A 24131-nucleotide genomic window follows, 5' to 3' on the forward strand; every position below is an offset into this window, starting at 1 on the left:
GAGAATCCAGTTCCAATGATTTTTTTCCCCTGATGTAACTGTCCTCCCCAATCCCAGAGGCATGGCCTCCATGAAGGAAAGCTGTAAAGAAGCTACCCCTTTTAAGAGACTGGGGGCCTGTACCTCAATATGTTGCCTTGGAGCAGGGAAGAGAGAGTAATACTCCAATCAGAATCAAGAAATGTACGGAGAGAATCAGACTGATCAGATTATGCTATGTGCATGTATGAATATGTCATAATGAATCCCACTATCATGTATAATTATAATGTACCAATAAAAAATATTCCCTGCTCAGAAAAAAAGGAACAGGGAGTTGAAGGTAAAGGGGGGCGATGATCTGAATGGCATGAAGGCTTCTGACTTGTTTGTCCAACCCCCAGCACTCTCCCAAGAGACCACCCTTCCCCGACACACAGAACTCACACACTCCCTTTGCAAAGAAGCTCTGTGTATTGGGTGCAACAGCTCTGGGGTCTCTCTATATAAATAATATACAAAACCCAACAGCTCAATGCTTCACATTAACAAAAATACTAAAAACTCATTAAAAATGGAGCCTGAGGGAAGGGCCCCAACCACTACTGGTGCTAGCCCAGGAAGGGGGGCTAGGAATTAAGAGGAAAGTGTGGGGCCACATCCAGGGCACAAGCAGTTCCTCCACGTGGCTCAGTAGCGTCCGAATATGTTGGTACTGGGTTGTGGCTGGGTATCTGTGAAAAACCAGAGATTGTCAGGGATGGGAGACCCAGAAAGGTTATGGGTATGTAGGAAGAAAGCTAGTCAGGGAAGGGAAGGGAAAGGGAAAGGCATAGAAAGGTAGGGAAGGAAACCTGGGCCCAAAGCAATCACCTAGCTATATTTGCCCACCCTGTCCCCCACTTATTCCAAGGGGTTCTCCTCAGGAAGGCAGGCAAGCTTACTGGAGAGCTGTTGTTGGAGTTGCCGGACCAAAGCTGCTGTCTGTTGCTGCTGTTGTGTCTGTTGAAGCCCCTGGCGCTGGAACTGAGGTGGGAGGGGAAATCGGAAAATAGAACTCTAACCCCCTGGGCCTCCTTCTTCAGCCTCATTTCTCAATCCCTTTGTAGAGTGCCATGTCTTGACCTCCCACTGCTACCCCAACTACACACCATTCCCAACCCAGATCACTGGCTATGTGCCCAACCTGGGCAGCTGTCCCTGAGCCTGGGGTTGGAGTCCAGCAGCTACCTGGGGCTGGGACTGGGGCTGGGGTTGGGGAGGAGCTGCCTGTTGCTGCTGCTGCTGGTGTTGTTGTTGTTGTTGTTGCTGCTGCTGCTGTTGTTGCTGCTGCTGTTGTTGCTGCTGCTGCTGCTGCTGCTGTTGTTGCTGCTGCTGCTGCTGTGAAGACACAAGATATTTCTGAGGCCATCAAGGCAGCTACAACTTAGTATTCGAGGGATGGGTGCAGGGAGAGCATTGGGTCTACTCTTCCTTTCTCAGACCAATGCATAAATGAAACCAAACTTGGAGGACCCATCAGTCAGTATCCAACTCTGTCCCACTATGATCCTCAATAGGCAAAAAAAGGGGAGGGGAGACAACCAACCTAAACCCCAGGGCAGCCAGTTGATCTGCTGGGTGCTTAGCACACCACCCCATTTAATCTTGGTGATAGTGCGGGAGAACTTGAGCTTCTCTTCCCTTCTAGGGCTCTCAAGTGCTGGATGGAATCCCAGGGCCTTACCCTCTCAGGGCCTTACCCGCAGGATCTGTTGCTGCTGTTGCTGCCGGATGTGGTACTGCTGCTGCTGCTGCTGCTGCTGTTGTTGTTGCTGCTGTTGCTGCTGCTGCTGCTGCTGCTGTTGCTGTTGCTGTTGTTGTTGCTGCTGCTGCTCAGGTAGGATGGAAGTTGAGCGGACGCCTGCCTGGACGCCCTGGGTATTCAGTGGAGTCATGGTACCTAGCATGGTGGTCTGCTGCAGTGTCTGGTGTGAAAACCTCCAAAGACAAGTAGATCAGAGGTCAAGGCATGGGGTTGGGACAGAGTGGCATTTTAAACCCTGGGTCCCTGACCTGCAAGAAATTTTAACAGGTCATTGCATTCATTCCTCTTGGCACTAACCAAAGGAGCCCTTTTGAATTCTGACAGACTTTTTGGTCAGAGAATAAGGTGTAAAGACAATGCTCCATTTTATTGTCTCATAGCCTTAGTGGTTAGGAATTTTTCAGTTGTTTTATTTTTTTCATATGAAAATGAAAAATAGTCTTATAACACGACAGGTATTCTATAAGCACTTACTGAGGTTTTTTGTGGTTGCTGTTTTTGTGCCTGTGTAACACTTCAAGTTGTTCTACTGCTCTTTATGCCCTCTCTATCTGAATTGCACATCCAGGAGACAGTCTGTGGCTGGGATCCCTGTCTTATCTTCTCCTGCCTTCAATTCACTCATTCCACACTCTCAACCTGCTCAACTCCTCCCATCACTTTCCTGATCAAAAGAACCCTTTCTGCGATTGTGTCTCAATGCTGCAGCTCAGCATTCAAGGACATCTATCAACCTTTCCCCAGCAAAATTGTACACTCCATCCTAACTCTGCTTCTGTCATCAAGACACCTTATTCACTCCAACCCTATGTCTTTGTTCATGCTATAATCTCTACCTAGAATGCCCTTTCTTCTCCTCTTCTCCATAAACCCCAATCCTAACTAATTCAAAGGCCTAACCTCCTTCATGAAAATTCTCTGATGGCTCAGGTCCACACTGATAGTATCCCACTTCTTGTGAATCCTTATTTTACTTCATAGCACCCAAATGCACACCTGATTCTATTTTTACTCACGGTAGTCTTCATATAGTTTTCGATGTAATTTTTTTGGGGGGGGTATTGATATTGAACTCAGGGGCACTCAACCACTGAGCCACATCCCCAGCCCTATTTTTTGTATTTTATTTATAGACAGGGTCTCATTGAGTTGCTTATTAGCACCTTGCCATTGCTGAGGCTGGCTTTGAACTCACAATCCTCCTGTCTCGGCCTCCTGAAACACTGGGATTATAGGTGTGTGCCACTGCACATGGCTCTATGTAATAGTTTTGCTCCTCAGCTAGAGTAAAAATTCTAAGTGGTAAAGGACTATGTATTTTGGCAAGGGGGCTATCTTTCTTCATCTCACTCAGTCCTAGCATAGTGTGGGTCATACAGCCACAGTTCATAAGTCCTCCAACTCAGTGCTTTAAACCTAAGCTGCAGAGCCTCATGACACGATTACCAGGTCTTAACTACAACTTGAATAACATTAACTCAGGTATTCACTTTTTAGTCCATCCTGAAGTTCAACTGTTCAACACAGGATTTATGACTCCTTACCCTATACTATGTCTACAAACCCCAGAACTTTCCTTATCAGAGTCAGGTAAATGGTTTTTCCTCTCAGAGCCTCTAAGAAATTCTGAAAGTTGATGTAAGACTACAGGTCTCCATATTCCCTTCCTACTTCAGTCTTCTGTGGTTATGAGCTACATGACCAGGTAAATGTTCCCAATGTCTCCAGAAGTTCAGACCAGTCCCATTACCTTCAGGCACTGGTTTTCCCAAATCAAATGCTCCCTCATACCTCAGTGCCCCTTCCCTTCTCACTACTTTGGGTACCTTTGAGTGGAGGTCAGTCCATGTCCATAGGTTGGGGCCTGCTGGTGTACATAGCCACTGGGCCGCTGTTGCAGGTGACGGGTAGGATCTACAAGAGTAGGATTGGTAGAGGGGTGGGTGCTCTGATAAGGCTGGCTGGAGTAGCTGGGGGGCACCATGGTACCTGCAGGGCCTGTGTGTTGCTGCAATCCCACATGAGAAACATAAGGAGTATAGCCCTGCAGAGGAGGAGAGAGGGAGTCAGGGCCAAGAGTGAGTGCAGCAGTTTACCTTCCTCTCCCCGATGCTCCCAATCCCAAGACCTTACCTGGGAAGTCTGCAAGCCGTAGGAAGAGCTGGGAGTCATCTGATGGACAGACGACTGTCCCAACATCCCCTGACTCTGCTAAAGGGTAAAAGGAGAAAAACTCAAACTCAGGAAATGTTTTCTATTACATCCTCTTTTGTATATCCCACCCTGTGAAGATGCCAAACGTCTCCTCAGTCCTGTGACCCACAAAAGCCCCTCTCCCTGACAGCCCTCCCTACTGCCCCTCTCACTATCTTTGCCTGGAGCTGTTGGCGAAGGCGCTGTCCCTGGGGCACTGCAGGTTGCTGCTGTCGGTACACGGAAGTCTTGTAAGATGAAGGTTCTAGGCCCATAACACCAGTCACAGTTGTGGGTAGCACTCCAGGGTAAGCTGGTCGGGTTGGCAGCTTCTGCATTGGTAACCTCACAGGGCGATATGGGTCCACACGAGGGCCACCTGGAAAAAAGAGTGGACTGACCTCTCTAGGCTCCTCATCCCTCCAGCCCTTGCTCAGAGTCCTAGTCATCCATAGCGCTCCAGGGGAGTGGAATCAAAGTCCAGGGGATCTCACCATTCCCAGTGGCTGGCCCTCACCTGCAGGTAGTGGCTGGTTCTGGGTATACAGGCCTATGGGGCCCTGCCTGTAGCTCAGGTGAGATATGGATCCGGGGTTGGGGTGGTGCAGGAGGTCTGGAGGCACTGTCACACCATAGGGACCACTTCGGCCTGGGCCCATGCCATAGTCCTGTGTGGGTAGCAGAGGAAGGTGAGTGGGTTGTAGCGGAATGTAGGGAGATTAGGTGAGGGAAGATGGGGTAAAGAAAAGCTGCATTTATATGGCTAATTTTTATTTCAATTCTAACAGCATCTTTTCCCATGTGCCACATCCCCATAAACCATAAACTCAATTGTACACAAAGTCATGAAGATGGGCTGGGGGAGAACTGCAGCAGGGGAGGCACTGGCCTCTGTCTTGGTGGCTGGCTGGCTGCGTTTCTTGCCCTTGGTGGACTTCTTCTTGCGTTCCTCAGTGCTGGGTGGAGCAGCCCCCGGTTTGTCAGTTTTGGGGGGCTCAGGAGCCTTTTTCTCAGGTTCTATCAGGGTGGGAGCTGGTGGCTCCTCATCTTCTGGAGGCAGTGGCAGTGGCTCTAGGTAATAGGCACGGGGCCGGGGCCTCAGGTGTGTGTGGTAGAGTAGCAAGCGCTGCTGCTCCTCCCCTCGAGCCACTCGCCGGTCAACTCGGACTGTCCCAAACCAGCCCCAGGAGAGTGGTGCAGAGAGCTTCAAGCCCTCGAAGAGATCCCAGGGAGATATCTTCTGTTTTGTGGAAACCTGTAGACCCTGCTCCAGAAAATGAGACACAATGAGCTGTTGAGACATGGAAAACAGAAGCTAGAACTTGGAGAAAGGGGTAAAATATCTGTTGGCATTAAAAAAAAAAAGTTGTGCTTAGATTTGGTAGAGATGGTGAGAGGAGGAAAAACAGACTTGGATACATAGGAACACACACACACCCATGTGGAAGAGTCATGAAGGGAGAGAGGGATGGGTGGCAGGGAGAGGCGTAAAGGCAAAGGATGAAGTCATGAAAGATGCAGCGGAGGCAGAGCTGGGGCAAGAAGCAGACACAGAGGCAGGGAGACAGAGAAGTGGGTGAGGAGAGAGAAAAAAAGTGGGGAAGGAAGGAGAACAACATTCAGAGGAAGACAGAGAAAGAAACAGAAAAGCGGGGGGGGGGCAGGTGGCGAGAGACAGAAAAAAGCAAAGAGAAAGGCAGAAAGAGAAAAAGAGAGAAAAAGAGATGGATGAGAAATTAAGATAATGTATATATGAAAGGATTTGAATTTTAAAGTCAGCATCCTCTTTTCCCTCTCACTGTCTACTATACACCACAATTATGATTATTGAACAAATACTGCAACTGACATAGAGGGAAGAGAGAAAACTGTGCCCAGATGGGTGGGTAGGGGAGAGAAATGCAGGGATAAGAGATATAGAGCTATCAACCAGATAGATGGGTGGGGCCATAGAGGAGGCAGGTGGGGCAAAGGAAATAGGAGGGTGCGGTGCTGAGAAAGGGGTGGTATGTGACAAGGTGGGTGGAGGTGGAGGGAGAGACCAAGAAAATAGGGCAGGACTCCAAAGAAGGAGAGATGAAATGTAAGGAAAGCTAAGTGATTCACTCAGAACCCCAGAGATGGTTTTTATAGGCAGAGCCTGACAAACTCTTGGATCTGAGTCTTCTGGGGCTTCCAGGTTAATGTAGGGAAGGCTCTTCCCCAAAGGGGCAGCGGGTATGGGGAGACAGTGGAACATGCCTCCTTCTTGAAGATGGAATCGAAGCCAGCAATCTTGTTGCCTTTGGTGTCAATGAGGGAGCCCTGTGGTTCACACGTGATGACATCTCTAGTCTGCTTGGGCAGTGGTAGCAACTGGCGAACCTTTTCCAGACTGTCTGATTGATGCTCTCCCAATTCCTTCTGCAGGCACAGGAAGATGGGACAAGAGTTCAAAGACACTGAAAAAGAGCGATGGGAAGTCTTGGGGTAGCCCAGAACCTGATATAAAGATGACACTCAGAAAATCCTCCTTGCATGAATAACAAAGTAAAAACAGATGTGAAAGTGGAGGGGAGAGGAGCTGGGGATATAGCTTAGTTGGTAGTGCTTGCCTCATATGCACAATGCCCTGGGTTCAATCCCCAGCACCACCAAAAAAAGAAAAAGTGAAGGGCAGAGGGCTCAGGCCAGAACAAAGTCCCTGAAGCTGGCTGGACAACAAACTCGGTCAGGGTGAACGAAACTGAGGTCCTAGTACCCAGGCACCTCCTCTGCTCACCTGCAGCTTTTTCACTAGGTTCATATATGCACGTTTGTTTTCCTCCATGCTGCCTTGCGAGATGCTAGACATGTCTGCAGCCAAGGTTCCATTGATGAGTACACTCAGCATGTCCAACACAGTAGTAAAGAGCTCACTGTGGCAGGTGCGAAGGGAGAAAACCATAGAACAAAGAGGTTAAGAAAGAAAAAGGCCTGAGGGAAGAATTGGAGCAGGGAGAGGTGTTTGATATGTCATGTCAAGGGCAATGAGACAGTGGAAAATCCAGGGCCATGGAGTCCACAGTTACATCCACACTGATCAGAGTAGGTAGGGTAGCTGGCACAAGGGTAGGGGGCTCCGTTGCAATACAGAACAGCAGGGAGGGGACAGGGATGCTTACTTGTTGGACTGCATGTCGACAGTGCCACTGATGATGATTTCCAGGAGGAGCATGGCCCACTCTGTGGTCTGCTGGGTGCTGCGTTGCACTGTGTCAAACATGCCCCCCACCTGCCACGGCCACAAGTCAGATGGCTCTCAGGGGTGCAGGGGTGATGACCAGCATTTAAAGAAAGTTTAGTAAGGAAACAGGTTGGGTGGGAGTTAGGACCCCTGAGGTCGTGTTCCATTTGTCTGTGATTTGCTATAGGATTTTGGGCCGATGACTGAATTCTTGATATCTCTCAGCTTCTGTTTCATTACTTATAAAATTATAAGAGTTGGACTAAATGATTGCCAGGATTCCAATCAACATTCTACAATGGGTTTCTAGTATTTCTCAGGTCCAGCTAGAATCTAGGATACAGAGGCAGAGTCCCTACAAGGATCTGGGTTATGCAACCTACTGGACCCTGACTGCAGTGATCCAGTTCCTTTAACCATTTCAGACCCTGCATCCTTTAGGAGCCCCCAAAACCTGTGGTCTCCATCCTCATCCTTATTCTCCCAACAACCTGGGGCTTCTCTTTTTATTGGGGGGGAGGGTACCGGGAATTGAACTCAGGGGCACTCAACCACTAAGCCACATCCCCAGCTCTATTTAATATTTTATTTAGATCAGGGTGTCACTGAGTTCCTTAGCACCTTACCATTGCTGAGGCTGGCTTTTGAACTTGTGATATTCCTGTCTCGGCCTTCTGAGCTGCAGGGATCACAGGCATGTGCCACCATGCCCAGGGGGCTTCTACTTTTGTTTGTTTGAGACAGGGCCTTGCTATGTTGCCCAGGCAGGTCTCAAACTCATGGACTCAAGTGATCCTCCCACCTCAGCCTCCCAAGTGTTGGGACTACAGACACGTGCCATCATGCCTGGCTGGGCTGGGACTTCTTTACTGCATTTCCAGCCCCACACCCTTCCTTCTTTTCCCCAGCTCCCCCCTCACCAGGTTGAGCCGCAGTTTGAGTGCCTCATGCATTAGCTGCTTTGGTTTGCAATCATCTAAGTACTGGTCCTCTCGCCAATTATTCACAATCTAGGATAAAACAAGTTTAACATGCAGCTCAGGGATCTTCTTGTTTCTATTCCAAAGCACCCAATCTGTTTATCCAAAAGCAACGAAGGTTCCAAGTCCATGGTGGCCTCTTAGGTATATCCTTTACTACCCTCCTGCCCACCTCCATAGCTCAGAGACCTGTACCTGGTTCACTTGGTTGTAGAGGGAGGTAAGGAGTCCCTCACGTTGCTCATCCTGCCCTTTCAGACATGTCAGCACCAGGGATAAGAAGGGCTGCTGGCTCAACAGGGACATGCTAGAGACAGAAGGGAAATAAAAGGAAAAAGAGACAAGATGAGAAAGCCATGGGCTGGGGATAAGGCAACTTCTAACCTTATTCCTCCAAATCCCAGACTTTGCTTTCTCAAGATCTAGCCTCTTGGCCTAGGGTTGTGGCTTAGCAGTAGAGTGCTCGCCTAGCACGTGTGAGGCCCTGGGTTCTATCCTCAGTACCACATAAAAATAAATAAATAAAGGTGTTGTGTACAACTAAAAAAAAAATAAATATTAAAAAAAAAAGATCTAGCCTCTTGCTCAGCCATACCACTTTTATCCCCTGATGGGCCACTTCCCTGTGATGTTTGTTCTCAGCCCTCAGCCCCAATTTTTATTCCCTGGGCCTGTCTCGTCTCCCTACTTCCCCTCAATACTGGCCCCCTGCACAGCCCCTTTACCTCTTCTGCTTTTGTCGATCACGTTCTTTGCGAGAAGAAGAGCCCAGGTGCTGACCCTTCTCCAGTTCCTCTCCAGCAGCCTTTAATACATGCCCTTGGACTGAGGTGGGCAGCTTGGCAATGAGGGGGGCCACCAGCCATACACCAGAGCGCTCTAGAGAGCTGGAAGACAGAAGAGAGGACATGGGATTACAGAGGAGCAGGGCAAGGTTGCCAATCCATCCTCTCCTTTCCCTGGACATGGATGGTATCTCCATGCAGCAGCCATCACTCATGCTACCAGTAGAGAGGAACTTGTAAGGGGACGAGTCCTGACATGGTTCTACCCAACCTGAGCACAGGTTTGGTCTTGCTGCTGCTGGGCATGTTGTTCGCAGTGCTTCCTGAAGATGACCCTGTCTCTGCTGACTGTTGGAAGACCTCGATTGTGGCCTTGGCGATGTTCTCCAAGAGGGAGTTCATCTCCTGTGAAAGGTGAAAGGCATAAAGGTGCAAAACCAGGTTGATAGGAGTAAAGAGAAAAGATGATAGTAGAAATGAGAGATGAGGTAAAGGAGAGCATATGTGGAGACTGACAGGAAGGTAGGGACAAAACTCTGTTGGGAGTTGTAACCTCCAGCACCTCCATGTTTCTCCAATTCTCACTGTCTTTTCCTTTGAACACCTCTTTACATCTGTGGCCACAGAAACAGGTTCCACTGCCAGTGCTGCCAAGCTTCCCCACCACTCAGTGCTCTAATACTCTGAACTCATTTTCCTTATCATCAGCTTCACACGTCTGCTATTTTCCCATACCCTCTTATCTCTCTCAGTTCAAGAGCCCAAGGGTAGGACCTAGGTTCTTCTATAGTGGCTCACCTCCTTGACATGTGGAGCTAGAAGTGGTCATGGGAAAGGGAGGGCCTGGGTGGGCACTACTCACATTGTTAGGGGTCTGCTTGATCATGAGCTGCAGCTCCAAGGAAGACTGGCGCATGGTCCACTGGTCCAAGTTCTGCAGTAGAGGCCCCACCCCCAAGCTAGTCATCATTGTTGTCACACTCCCACCATTCTGTGGCCAATTCCTGATCTCCCATACCTCGAATCACAGACTAATAGAGGTCCTTTCAGACCTCTAGTCCCTCTCTTTAGGAAAGATTAAATTTTAAAAATCCAAAATGGTTGAAAATCTATCCTATTTTAAATGTAGTTCAGGAAAGAAGTCTTTCTCCAGATTCCTGTTCCAGAACCTCATATCATTTTCATCAAAAAGTCCTGCTTAATGCTTAACTTTTATTTATTTATTTTTAATATTTTTGTGGTTGTAGATAGACAGACTGCCTTTATTTTTATTTGTATGCAGTGCTGAGAAATGAACCCAGTGCCTCGCACATGCTAGGCAAGTGCCCTGCCACTGAGCTACAACCTCAGCCCAATGCTTAATTTTTAAATCCTTGATGTTAAAGTTGAAGTCTGCCTCTGCTGTTTTAGATCAGCTGCTCAATGTCCCTGACAGGACCTTTACAGGACAATCTCTCAAAGTCCTATAGAGACTGGGAGGCCACTGTTAGCTAATTTCCCTTTGGCATTATCTCCTCTGAACTGAAGAGACCTCATTCCTTTAGTTTGTCCTCCACGGCCTTATTTTTCCATCCTTCAGTCCCCTAAACATCTGAAGCAGTGGAAAGGGCACAAGCCTACCTAGGCTCACATAGTGACTCCAAGCTTGCTAGTTGTGTGACTTTGGAGAAATTACTTAACCTCTTCAAGCCTCAGTTTCCTCATTGGTTAAACAAGGATACTCATGCCCACCTCACAGGATTGCAAAGATTAAGGGAGAAAATATTTGCACAATGCTACACACAGTGCCGTGTATAATACCTGGGCATAAAGTATGTACTCAATAAAGAATAGCTATTACTATTCAGTTACTGAATCACAACCAATGTGCCAAATATATAAAGCCAAAAACCAGGCCTCCAAGATGCTATGCCTCCCACTGATGAACCATCCTCACTCCAGACAGCTGTGCATGCACCTAACAGTCTTACTTTCAAGTCTAGTCCATACTGGATTTACTCCTAAACCCACGCTGGTGCTGTTTCTCTCACCCCCTTTCTCCTACATCCCTGTTCATCTTCTTGTTCTTTTTCTTGGTTCCCACTGTTTCTCCTTAGGTTGGGTCCCACTGCTTCCTCCAAGACCCCCATCACCCTGGCCTACCTGGAGAATACGCTTAATGCGCTGCCTCTGGGGGTTTTCCCCATCTTCATTGTCCAGAAGTCGATGTGGGTAGCAGATGAGCTGCATGAGGCGCTGGGCCTGGGCACTACTCAACACTGGGTCCTGTAGGTCATTGCTGTCCTCACATAGCGACTTAAGGCAACGTTCTCCTACCCATTCCTGAGGAAGCTAATAATCAGGGGACTGGGGGCAACCAGTGACGGGGTTACGAATAGGGGCGATGTGCTGGGGATAGGTAAGGGACCCGACGTATAGTAAGGAGGTAGTGGGATCACAAGCTGGAAACAGGACTATATTATACAGTGGCATTTAGGAGGTGTGGGGGGAAGGTGAGACTGACCTGTTGGCAGATGCTGCGCAGCACGTACTTGGCATAGACATCCAGACTGGCTGTCTCCACAGAGATGTTGCGGCCACCCTGCCTCCGACCGCCACTGCCACCTCCTCCCTCCTCTTCTGGAAGTTCTTCTGTTCCTCCTGTCACAGTGAAGCCTGAACCCTTCAGTTCCGCATCCCCTGTGGTTCACGGGTGGGAGATAGGGAGGGCAGAGAAAGATCAGAACACTGTGTGGAGACCCGCCCCAGGCCCACAGAGGCAGAAACTCCCCTAATGTTGTCCTATGGGACAGAAATATACTTCTCTCCCTCCTCTCCTCAGGTCAGAGAGACCACCTTCAGGAGGGAGAAAGACTGTCTCTTGTAGTTTAGCTGGCACTCCACCCTATACACACTTCTGGCACCACTCCCTTCCTACCCCGTACCAAGTACAAACACAGCCTTGAGAACAGCAAACACAGCTCCATCCACGATGCGGTTCTGGGAGGCAGCCAGCAGGTGGCGGTCACAGGAGGAGCGGATTCCGACTGTAGGCTTGTCTGGGGAGGGAGCTGAAGTCAGGGGAAGCAAGAGTAGAGACCACAGGGGTTGAGGGGGCACTTTCTACTGCTGCCTGACTCTGATCAGGGTCACTTACTTCCATCAGACTGGCAAGGATTGAGTTGTGGTGTCTTGAAAAGGTGGAGAAGGATGCGGCAAGTAAGCCGGGCCCCAGGCTCTGAGTCCTGCTCACTACAAGCTAAGAGGAAAACAAAGTAGATCTAGAAAAGATTGAAGCTGAACTGTGGTTGGGGGGTAAAGGGGAGAATGAATAGAGAAAAATAACACTGAAGGGAAGGTAGAGCAGAGAACTATTATGCAGTTGAATGGTCAAAAAATGGAAAGGTTGTTGGGCTGGGGTTGTAGCTCAGCATCAGAGCACATGTTTAGTATGCGTAAGGCCCTAGGTTTGATTCCCAACACTGTGTGCTCACACACACACACACACACACACACACACACACACACACACACACAAATGGAAAAGTACAAATCCAGGTTTAGAAAACAGGCTGCTTCTAGCCTGGGGTGCACAAAAGCTCTGGCCTTGGGGTGAGGACCTGGGAACCAAAGCAGGGTGTCCCACACTGAACGATGGGAGGATGGCCATCAAATGTGTATTGAAATGTGGGGTACAGAAATTCTAAAAATTATGGATTGGTAGTTCACCAGCATTCAGGAGTGACGGGATGGCAGCACAGCGGATCAGATCTTCTAGGAGCAAACACTGGCGAGCAATGAGGATAGCAACAAAAGTAGCCAAGGAGTCATGAAAGGACAGGTCACTGACCTAGAGGAAAAAGCAGACATGATGGGTCAGGGTGGAGAGGAGGCACCCAAGGAAAGCCGTGTGCTTCCCTTCTACAGAACTCTGACCCACTAAGACCTTGATAATCGTGCCTAGTCCCCTGCCCCACTAACTTCCCCATTCTCCACCAAGAAGCTACCCCAAGTCTTACATCTACATTGCAGAGGAGATCATTGAAACCGCAAGTGCCATTGTTAGAGGAGCAGCACAAGGCCTTAAGTACTCCTAGCCACTCAGCACTTAGTGACTTGCAGTAGCCGGTCAGCTCTGCACACAGGATTGCAATGTCATTCACCCTAGGGAAAAGTACAGATGCCCTCAGGAAAAGCCTTGCTACACAAAACCTCAGATTCTTTAACTTTTCATCTCTACCCCAGTAATAATCAGGGTGTAGAACCTCCCAGGTATGTCACCCCTCCCAATATCAGGTAGGGGTGTAATGTCCATTCCTCATTCAGTACGCCCCATACCTATCGGGATCATGGTGCCCTACACAGACGTGCATAAGGGCATTGCAGACAAAGCTGTAGCGGTTAGCAGGGTTCTCACTAAGACTCTTGCCTAGCCCTGTGTAGGTGAAGGTATGAGCAGCAGGGTTCTCCAGGGTGTCGATCATAAACTCGGGTGCCCAGCGCATATTAGATTCTGATGGCTCCACATTACAGTAGATGGTATTCTTCACCTTTGAGCAAAAGTCGCTGCAGGGGTCGGGGAAAGGAGATAGCTGTGTTGAAGAAGGTCTGGTGGAGGTGTGGTACAGGGATGGTCAGGAGAGGGGAGAAAAGGAAAAAAAAAGGAGGGAGTGAGGGACAAGGGAACTTGGGACAAGAAAAAAGGAATGGGGTCTGGCAGACTGGGCAGGAAAGGAACCACATGAGAATAAGAAACAGGGGCCTCTGGAGGCAGAGAAGAAGAAGGCCCACTCTTGGTAATGCAACAACACATGGAGGACACAGTCCATAGTGACCCTCTGTAGACAGCAGGGCCCTGGGCTGTGCTCTGCTCCTGAGGTGGGTGCTAATGGGAAGGAGATGAGACTAGGTCCCACTCTCTACCCTTTACCTCCCACCTCTCTTACCTGAAGAGCTCCCCAAATTTGCTCTTTAAATGGCTACAGGAGGTGTACAGATCATAGAGATAAGCAAGGATACAGCGTTCTGCAGAGGAGCCATCTGATCGGTTCATCCCATGCTTCACTACACCACACAGCCTGTCATAAGAGGCAGGGTTGGGAGGATCAGCAGGAGGTGTACAGGGCCTGGGGCACAAATGCCCCTTGAAACAGATTCAAGCCTCCTGGTAACATCATTCCTTATCCATCTGAATTGTAGGCCCCTCCCTACAGTGTGAGCTCACATGTTCTTCCCAGGCCACTTTCACTGGCATCCGCCAGAGCCCTGTGTGTTTCAAGTTTTTTGGAAGCAAGCCCTGCTTACCCCTCAAAGACCTGCGCCATCTGGTCCTGGTTGAGGATGAGACAGGCATGGTAGTGCCGCAGGACAGCCACAATGCACAGGCACAGGCTGGTAGTGTAGCTGCCCACCAGATCCGAGGATTTGAGAAGCAGCTCGGCTTCAACCACACTCAGTTCATTCAGCAGCTAGCAGAGAGAACGAAGGTTAGAGGTGAGAAAGGGCCCCTCGTGTCATTCATAACCCTGCTTCCTGTGAGGAAGCTGATATGCCAGGCTGGAGCCCCTTCATGCTGGAGCCGCCTCAGCATAGAAAGGTCCTGTTACCATGTGCCAGACTGTCCTTTACTCCATAAATGACACCTCTCACCAGTCTCCAGGACACACTTCTATGAATTCCACAGTGGCAGGACAGTCTGTGCCCAATGCTCTAATCTGTCTCCTGGGCCTCCCAGGGGAGCACTTAAGTCTCTATTCCTGCAGTCTTAGCTCATGTTCCACTCCCCCCTGTGCTAGTCTTCCTGCCCCATCCAAATAGCCTGCAAAACTGGCTGACGCTTCTATCCCTGCCTTCATGACCCTATATAGCACGAATTCTTTCCTCCACCCTTATCTTCCTTATGTTCCCCACCTGAATGGCAAAGTCGATGAGGCCACTGATGCTGAGTGAATATTCCATGAGGTCGAAGATGAACTGCACATGCTGCACCAGAGGCAAGTGGTATGACATGCCAAGGGCAAAGCTCGTGATCTGCTCCAGAACATTCCGGGAGACCTGATAAGGGCAGTGAGTGAGAAGGGAGTGGAGAGAGGGAAGAAGACCCAGGGAATCAGGAAAGGATGATGGTGGAAGGGGATGAGACCAACAGGCTTAGCCTGCTTAGGAAGGGGAAAAAGATAAAAGGGAAGGGGAAACAGGACAGGAGGCCAGAATGTGGGAAGGGGGCTGGGCTTAGGCCCACACCTGAGCAGTGACCTGGTGTTGGTCATAATGTGAAAGATGTTGGAACTTAGCAAAGATATCTTCAGCAGTGGGGAAGGCTTCAGGTCGGTTGCGGCGCCGCTTCTGCCCATCCTCCCCACCTGAAGGGACAGTTGAAAGGGATGAGTCAGGACAGACAAAACAACTAGTTGACTGGGGAGGGGAGAGGGATATGGAGAGGAGGCTATGGAAGGGAGAGGTGGAAGGGAGGGTGGGAAGGAAAGGGAAAAAGGGAAGGGAGGGTTCAAGGAAGGGCATGGGGGGGATGAAGGGAAGGATGAATGGGACTGTGAAACAAAGGTTTAGAGGACCACAGACTATGTGGACCTTAGAGGAATATGTACAGGGAGGTGCTAGGTTGAGGGAGGGAAGGAGGAGGGAGGGAGGGCAGTATGGGGCTTACTGTGAGGTACCTAAGAATGTCAGGTCTCCAGGATTCAGAGGCACAATAGGAGCAAGCTGGTCTGCAGAGGGGGGGAATGAGGGGGGAAGTTTCAAAAGGACTAGAGCTCTCAGAGACTCCAAGAGACAGGACATTGGGACATGACTGGGGAGTTCCCTATGCTGGGGATGGGAAGACTGACTAGGGCATTCTTTGGGGGAGATCTGTTTAAGAAGCCTCAAACCCACCAGTTTCTGCTGTCCCCTTGCGGTTCAGAACCTTCAGGATATCCTTGGTGATTTTCTTGATGGCATGGCGGGCATCATCTCGCTGCTTTCCCACCCCAAATAGTACAACCAACCGCTGGTTGCACTCATGGCTGCATGACTCCTCCTGCATCCCAGCAGCACCATCAGACTTCAGCATGGATCTCCTTCCCTCCTCTTAGTTGCATGCTCTGTACCCATCAGCTCCCCCATGCTTGAATCCCTTCCCAGAACACCCAAGCCCTCAGGAACAGCTCCATCCCCTCGGCAAATTCCTTGGATAGAAATCTGGGCAAAACAGATCACTGCAAGGTGTTGGGGAACAGTACCTGGGGGATAGGAAAGTGTGTGGCGTACTGCACATGTCGTGGCTGGTCATAAAGAACCCCAAGGGTTCCTTCAATCTTCTCCTTGGGTGGTGGCTTCACCTCCTTCTCTACATCTGGTTTCTCAGGAGATGGGCTGCCCTTCCCCTCACAGGGCATAGTAGGGGAAAACAACTAAGAAAAGTAAAAGGGTGGAACATTGAAGAGAAAAGGGGATGAGGGAGTATAAAGAAATTCCAAGAAGAGGCAAAATGGAACTAAGAAGCTAGATTTTACCATGCTCAGGATCACACTTACTGAGAAGTCAGGCTTCTCCATATCCTCAAACAACACACTGGAACTAGGGTCAATGTCCATAGATTCTGAGAGTGCTGGATCCTGAGGGCACAGAACATAAGCAAAGCTGCTTTAGCCCTAGGGAAAAGCTCCCCACTGCCTAGAAGATTTCATGTGAGAACTAGAGAAAAAAGACCATATTGGGGAAAGCACAGGTTCCAGATTCAAGCCCTGTCCAGTCACTAAGTATGGGCTTCAGTTTCCATGAGCTTTAAATGGGAGATAAATGTACCTCCCAGGGCTGTTGTGAAGACCAAATTTAAAAACAAAAACAAAAACAAAAAACAACAAACTGACATGAGAGTGCTTTGTAAATCCTAAAGTACTAAGAAAATACTACCCTTCTTAGACAAATGAGGCCTCAGAACTGTGCAAAGTCGATGGGAATGTCAGAGGAAACAATTGAGGGTAAAGAAAAGCCACTCACCTCCAGCTTGCTACTGCTGCTGCCTTCAGCCTCCTTGCGCTCTGGGTCATCGACAGGATCATCAAAGGGAGAGGGAGGCCGCGGACCAGGGGCTCCAAAGGCAAGGTCCCCTCGGGAGATTAGAGTGCAAGTATACATGTTGTGGGAGAAAACATCATGTCGAATCAGTTCACAGAAAAGCAGTACCAAGTTAAAGAATTCCACCCGCTCGCTCTCACTTCGGGGATCCGCTGGAAGGAGGGAATGAGAAGAGATGAGTTAGCAGAGCACAGAAGAAGGGGTCAGAAAGAGAAGGAGGCACCTAAGGCAGAAGTAGGTCAGAGAGGAATACCCCTGATGCAATCATAGGAATGAAGCCCTCCCATCCAAAAACTGTTGAAGGACACAAAGTATTATGTCTAAAAGTAATTCTGTACAGAACCCAAGACAAATATAGACCAGAAGGCCCTTATTATGCTTTCTGGTAACAGTAATGGCTAACTGAGTCTAGAACAACCAGAGGGTGGCAGGGGTCCATACTCAGCATGGGAGCCTGTGTATCCAGAAACTGCAGGAGGACATCCTGGAAAATGGGAGCACTAGGAGCAGAAAGGGAACCAGAAGCAATGGAACCCTTCTCATCTGCTGCTTCGGATTCTCCACAACGCTGCAAGATGAGAGAACAAACTGAGGGTTGACTTTTCCCTGTTTCTTCACTTTTTGCCACCTCCCAGCTACAGCCTTGATCTCTTCTCTAACCAGTTATCAAATGCTCCTTTCTACTCATGCTCCATGTCCTTAACATTCCCTATAGGATCTCTACTGGAGATTAAACCCAGGGATGCTTTACCACTGAACATCACCCTAAGTCCCTTTTATTTTTTGAGACAGGGTCTTGCTAAGTGGCTGAGGGTCTCTCTAAATTGCTAAGGCTGGCTTTGAACTTGCAATCTCTTGTCTTGGCCTCCTGAGTCAACTGGAATACAAGCATGTGCCACCACACCTGACTCTACCTTTTTTTTTTAATATTTATTTTTAAATTATAGATGGACACAATAACTTTATTTTATTTTATGTGGTGCTGAGGATCAAACCCAGTGCCTCACGCATGCCAGGCAAGTGCTCTGCCTCTGAGCCCCAGCCCCAGCCCTCCTTTCTTTATTATGTTTTCACACCTTCAACTTTGGTCCCACCTTGCACTCTCTAGGATCTCCAACCCTGGTGAAATTCCCTCCCATTGGCCAACCTCAGCCTCAATCTCTGCCTGTCTCTTCTCCAGAAGCTTGGCTACCACCATGGCACGATGACGACCAGAACGCTTGCAGCTGACAGCCCATTCACATAATAATGAAACCACAGCATCATCATCAGAAGAGATCTGGAAATCAAAGGAAGATAAGGGTGAGTAAGGTAGGCTGGGGACAAAGAACTGAATTCTAATTTTTTTCTTTTTTTTAAATTTACACAGCATTTGTTAATTATTTATTTACCAAGAGAAACTATTCCTTAGCCCACACATTCATGTTTAACAGTTCAGGAACACAAGTCAACAACAAACTTCTATGGAACTCAATCCAAAGAGATTCTTTTTTAAAAAAATATTTTTTTTATTTGTAGTTAGAAACAATACCTTTATTTTATTTACTTATTTTTATGTGGTGTTGAGGATCGAACCCAGGACCTCTTGTATAGTAGCCAAGTGCTCTACCACTGGGCCACAACCCCAGCCCAAAGAGATTCTTGATATTCCAAAATCACTTTGCACTCTGAAAGTTACCAGCCCTCTTCATCTCCTCAAAATCTTTTGTCAAATCATAATTTGGGTAGGAATCTGGGTATGCTTCTGGGCATGGTGGCACATGCCTGTAATTCGGCACCTCTGGAAGCTTAGACAGCAGTATTACAAATTTGAGGCCATCCTCACCAATTCAGTGAGGCCCTAAGCAACTTAGTCAGACCCTGTCTCAAAATAAAAAAGAATGCAGATGTAGCTCAGTATTAAAGTGCTCCTGGGTGCAATTCCCAGTTATAGAAAAAAGAAAGAAAGAAAGAAACAAGAAATCTGGGTATGATGAGTTGAATTTTTTAAAAGACTAGACCCCATCTGAAAATATCCTGAGCCCAGAGCAGTGGTACATGCCTATAATCCCAGCTGCTAGGAGGCTGAGGCAGGAGGTTTGTAAATTCAAAGCCAACCTCAGCAACTTAGCGAGCGAGGCACTAAGCAACTTAGCAAGGCCCTGTCTCAAAATATAAAATAAAAATGGCTGGGGATGTTGCTTAATGGTTAAGCACCCCTGGATTCAATCTTTGGCATAAAAACAAAATGAAGCCAAAATGGGCCCAGGAAGATGCCTCACCCTGCCATCCTTGAACATACATCTACTTTTACAATATTATTTGCTCTTTCTATCCCCCGCTCTTTTTTTTTTTTTTTTTTTTTGTGGTGCTGGGGATTGAACCCAGGGCCTTGTGCAAGCAAGGCAAGCATTCTACCGACTGAGCTATATCCCCTTGTCCCTCTATTCCCCTTCTTGCTCACCTCGTGCCCATCCTTGCTAGGCCCCAATCCAAAGATTCGGTTACAAAGAGAGTCAAGAGAGTTGCTGAAGTCGGAGCGCTCAAAACTATGACTGTCCAGAACTTCCAAAGTATGGAGCACCCGTCCAATGGTAAAGCCTAAGGAAGACAAGCAGTATAGGGGACTTAACCAGAGGTCCAAAGCATTCTGACTCTCAGATCTCTACGATCTCTACATCCTTACCACACCATCCTTTCCTCAAAGATACTTCCTACTATTTGTCCTCTGACACCCACCTGCAGTGGCTTCCTGGCACTTATCAAAAGACCAGCGAACCTCAACTGCCTGTCCTCGCTCCTTGATCTGCTGCTCAATCTCCCGCAACTTTGCACGGACCTGCAATATCAAAAAGGAAGGCTTTAAGGATGTACTCAGGCATACAAAAGGCTAAAAGAATAGTACCAGACTCCAAATTACTATTTCTAGAAGAGTAATTCAGACTCATATTCCAATCTGGGAGTACCAGGCTAGTGGTCAGACTTACTTGCTGAGTGAAGGCACTGTTGCCTTCTGGCATGGGCAGGTTGGAAGGGGCAATAGGCAGGTGGTCAAGTGGTGAACCCGTCTTAATTCGGCTATCAGTCAGTGAATAATGCCAAACCAGGGCACTAGGACAACACAGGAGGATGGTCTGCCAGACAGAAACAGCTAAGTCAAACTCAGTTACCATGACTATATGGAATTCCATTGTAAGACCCAACCCTAAGTTACACAATGTTACTCTGAGTCCCAGAGGTAGGCACCAATCCATCTTTGATCCCCTCCCTTCACCCACCTTCTGGAAAGCTTTTTAGCCCTGGGAGAGGCTGGACAAAACACCCAAAGGGAAACTAACACCCCATTACCGAGAAGCAACAATCTCCTAAGAAAGTACTCAGTGCCTACTCCCACCTCCAATTTGGAATCACCCCTGTTCTCCAGCATGGGCTCCCAGTTCTTCTCAAGCTATATCTTAATACTTCCTTGGGCCCACCTAGTACCTACCTGTAGTATACAGCTGAGACCAAAAACCAGGGGCCGGTGCTGAGGGCACATAAGCAGGTCACTAAAGGGAGTGGAGGGTGTGCTGCTAGTTGGGGGCTGAGGGGCAGGAGTGGTAGGCAGTGTGCTTGTCGACTGAGCAGATATAACATGAGATGAGTGGCTACTCATGCCATCCAGTTGCAGGGCCAGTCTCCGGGTACAAAAGTAGGCAAGGCGGCGGGACAGGTATGCAGACTGAACGAATTCCCCAGAGTACTGTGAAAACAAGATCATCAGGGTCCCTGATTCTCTCCAAGGGACACTGTTGTAATGTCTTAGTCTTAGTCTTACCCAAATCCTCCCTAGACCACCCTCGCCCCCCAGACGCTAGGCCTTACTCGAAGCAGTAGGGGCAGCAGCAGTTTAAGCAATTCATCCTCTCCAGGGCGGATTTTCTCAAAACATTCTAGAACCCAGGTCAGGAAATCATGTCTGTCCAGCATTCCATCCTATGGGTTACAGGGATGGGAAGCGTATTAGTTCAATCCAGGGACTATTAAAGATCAGGCAGATAAAGTAAATGAAAGGATAAGGAGAACCATAAACAGGGCAAAGTGAGAGGCACATTCTGTTCTATAGTGGCAGAGTCCAAAGTTAGGCTCAATTCAATGCTCCACACAACATGGCCTCCTCCGTACCTGAAACATGAACATGGCTAGCTTCTCATTGTAGTCCCACTGCCTGATTGCCACCTCCACATCATGGGGCAAGGGCCCTATTGTAGAACCACAGCCCCCACTTCCTGCAGGCCCTGGCCGGTAGTATTCAGCCATCTTCTGTAGCTGCTCCCATAAGTACTTGGTGATGATCTGAGTCCATTCTAGAGGCAAGATGGAAAAGGGACAATTTGACACTATCCTTCTGCTTAGAATATCTTCTGTTCCCTTCCCACCCCCAATCACCATAATTTTAAATTATACTCTTCCTCTTAGCCTCTAGTCAAATTCCACCTTCCCAAAGCTTCCTAACTATCCCCCAAAGAAAGTAATCTTTCTGTCTGCTGAAGTTGCAGAGGACCATCTGTGTTCTGTGTCCTCTTTTTTTGGTACTGGGAATTGAACCCAGGGGTGCTTTGTCACTGAGCTACATCCCCAGAACTTTTTCTAATTTTTAAATTTTGAAACAGGGTCTCACTAAAGTTGCTCAGGCTGGCCTTGAAATTGCCATCCTTCTTTCTCAGCTTCTCAAAAGTCGCTGGGATTACAGGCATGTAACCACCATGTCTGACCTGTCTCCTCTTTTGACATTCACCACATTCTATATTTATGCTATTTAAACATAAATATAGGGCTGGGGATATAGCTCAGTTGGTAGAGCACTTGCCTTGCATCTACAAGGCCTTGAGTTCAATCCCTAGCACCACACACACAAAAAAAGAAAACATAAATATAAATTGCCTAAGCATCCTTAATAGACTGTAAGTATCCTAAGGACAGAGATAATCTACTGGTCATCTTTTCAGCCCAAAACACAAAAACAGGTAATCAAATTACTTGATGTTTACTAATTAAATGGATGTAATATATAAGTAGAAGCAAGGAATATAGATTAGGAAGAATGATTCCAAGGGTTTCTCTATCACTCCTTGAAGCCATCAATAGTATGCCTGGTGTTAGGAATTACTCACCAATGAAGGGGTCAACATGTCTCTTCTTAACCTTGGTTTCAGTGATTGCTGCATAGTAGGCAGAGGTCATCTTAATGAGCCAGGCGGCCCTCATCACAGGCACTGTGTATTTGGCTAAGTATCCAAACACTTCTTCCTTCTTACTGAAAATGGGGACCTGGATGGACATCACAATTAGTGAGGTCTCTATTCCCCATGAGCTGACACCCAAGCAGCTTAATATAGGAAATCGGAGAGCACTTGGTACCCACACTCCCCTCTTAGTTTGAAAAATAGGAAACAGTGCCTCACCTTTTTGGCTAATTGTGTGAGCGGTTTAGTGCCAGCCAGATCAGTGAACCAGGTGTTAATGGCATTCTGGGATCGCCCAGTCACCAGCCAGAAGTTGTCCTTCTGGTTCACTTGAGGCTTCCTGCGACCAGTGTCAGGTAGGGTGTTACAACGTAACTTCTCTGCAATAATGCTGCTGAAGTTGGAACTGATCTGAAGAAAGAAAACTAAACCTCAGGGTGGGAAGAAGGGGAAGACAGGTGGTAGTGCCTTTAATGGGAAAATGCCAATGTGGTAGCATTGGATAATGAAGGCAAACTCAGCCACTTAGATTGTCCCTTTACATCTTCCCAACCCAGGGCCTTTGATCCTCAGATTCTTCCAGCATTTTCCTTCAGCCTGGCAGTGTTGTCTCACCTTGGCAGGATTAAAGTTGACGTTCTTGGCACTGCCATGTTCATCCCCAGATACAGCAGGCTGGTTATTGAAACCTTGTTTTACATTCAAGGCCGTCAGTTCATCCTGAGACAGGAAAAAGCATTTTAGCATTTTTTTCCTTGGGAGGTGATTGTGGGAGAGAAAGGCAGAAATGAAAGGAACAAGGGAGAAAGGGATGAGGATTGGTTCTGAATAGAACATATTGTTATTTAAAGCTAGGCCTTTACCTTCGTTTGGACCCCACCCTCACCCATAGGACAACTAAGATTCCCAACCACCAGGAGCTCCCTCAACATCACTCTTCCCTGGAGAGTAGCCTCATCAAGCTACCTCAGACAACTTTCTGAGATGTGTGCGTGTAGAGAGGGGTGACTGTGGCGCGGCGGCCCCTACATCATTTCCAATTCATGCCTTGGAACCTCACAGCTCAGTCCCTGCTCTCTGACACCGGCCCACTTTACTCTTCCCCCTTTCGGGACTTTTGCTCCCACCTAATCGCCCCGCCCCCCCTTCCCTAAACTGTCAATGCCGCCTCTTATTCTAATCATCTGCCCAAGACCCTAGGGAGCTCGGATTTTTTAACTCACCTCCTTCTGTTTGGGATCTTGAGGGTACACATCCGGAGGCCCCAGGCGCGGCCGCTTCAGGGGCCGGTGTTCGTAGCTCAAGATCCCGAAGGCCGCCATCTTGCCCAGCCCGTAGCGCCAGAGGCGCCAGCAGGGCCGGGCCGGGAGGCGGGAGGAGGGAGGGAGTCGAAAAGGGGGGCGGCGGTTGAGAGGACGGCGGCCGAGAGACAACAAGGGGGCACGTTAGAAACTCTCGATTATTGCCGGAAACTACCGAGGGTAGCCGAGGGACGCCGAGAACCATCGGACAATACCGACCGCAGAGGGGCGGGGCCTGTCCCGGCACGGGGCGGAGCTCCGCGCCCCGCGAGCTTTTTGGCCTGAGAGGCAGAAAGTCAATTTCACTAGGCAAAATATCTGCGAAACGTTTAGCTGTGTATCTTGTTGAAAGTGCAGATCTGCGAAGCTCTTGACATATGTGGTACCGAGCTCTGACTGGGAATTAGGTTCCTATCGCCTATCTCTGCTTTTGTCCTGGAATGGTTTTTCAATAGTGTTTGCATTGGTTAGAACTCTTTCACAAACCACTTAAAATTCCTGCATCTGGACAATGGGTATGCTAATACTTCCTTCAGAGGACTCTTGTTCAGGTTAGAAACTAACTATGTATGCACACAAGAAAACACCAGAAGGTTCCCAACCTTTTTTGGTTCACTAACCT

General features: G+C 48.4%; 1 protein-coding gene across 12 annotated transcripts; it reads right to left on the bottom strand.

Moving 5' to 3' along the window:
• Positions 1-440: 440 nt before the first annotated feature.
• Positions 441-23706, bottom strand: MED12 (mediator complex subunit 12). 12 transcript variants are annotated; one of them, XM_081277342.1, is made up of 46 exons: positions 23432-23706; positions 22824-22928; positions 22428-22619; positions 22137-22293; positions 21148-21329; positions 20848-20958; positions 20471-20725; positions 19971-20117; positions 19723-19822; positions 19448-19584; positions 18152-18283; positions 17446-17572; positions 16927-17156; positions 16461-16541; positions 16167-16337; positions 15820-15964; positions 15603-15653; positions 15172-15290; positions 14839-14982; positions 14233-14396; positions 13875-14006; positions 13267-13536; positions 12948-13092; positions 12658-12778; positions 12086-12187; positions 11874-11999; positions 11453-11628; positions 11092-11271; positions 9812-9883; positions 9221-9354; positions 8890-9051; positions 8360-8471; positions 8105-8194; positions 7123-7232; positions 6741-6876; positions 6221-6382; positions 4869-5243; positions 4497-4647; positions 4153-4358; positions 3920-3997; positions 3776-3830; positions 3613-3700; positions 1722-1959; positions 1210-1359; positions 924-1005; positions 441-713 (listed from the first exon to the last, which is right to left on the bottom strand). In XM_081277342.1, exons 1-46 carry the CDS (start codon positions 23528-23530, stop codon positions 670-672), a joined length of 6546 nt encoding a protein of 2181 aa, XP_081133468.1. In that variant the 5' UTR covers positions 23531-23706; the 3' UTR covers positions 441-669. The 12 variants fall into 12 exon arrangements, with proteins under 12 accessions (XP_081133468.1, XP_081133472.1, XP_081133471.1 ...); XM_081277346.1 differs by having other exon boundaries at positions 3613-3830; positions 4162-4358; XM_081277345.1 differs by having other exon boundaries at positions 3613-3830; positions 3920-3994.
• Between the last annotated feature and the right edge of the window lie 425 nt (positions 23707-24131).

Source organism: Spermophilus citellus, assembly GCF_964194105.1.
Source record: "Spermophilus citellus genome assembly, chromosome: X".
NCBI classification, from domain to species: domain Eukaryota; kingdom Metazoa; phylum Chordata; class Mammalia; order Rodentia; family Sciuridae; genus Spermophilus; species Spermophilus citellus.

What these genes read in the sequence shown, in the direction of transcription:
- MED12 (XM_081277340.1), bottom strand. Translation starts at nt 23,530, where the DNA reads ATGGCGGCCTTCGGGATCTTGAGCTACGAACACCGGCCCCTGAAGCGG. An exon ending in ACGGCTTGCAGACTTCCCAG is followed by an intron (nt 3,831 to 3,919) that starts GTAAGGTCTTGG and finishes CCTCCTCTGCAG; the next exon opens with GGCTATACTCCTTATGTTTC. An exon ending in AGCCCCAGTCCCAGCCCCAG is followed by an intron (nt 1,006 to 1,209) that starts GTAGCTGCTGGA and finishes CTCCCACCTCAG; the next exon opens with TTCCAGCGCCAGGGGCTTCA.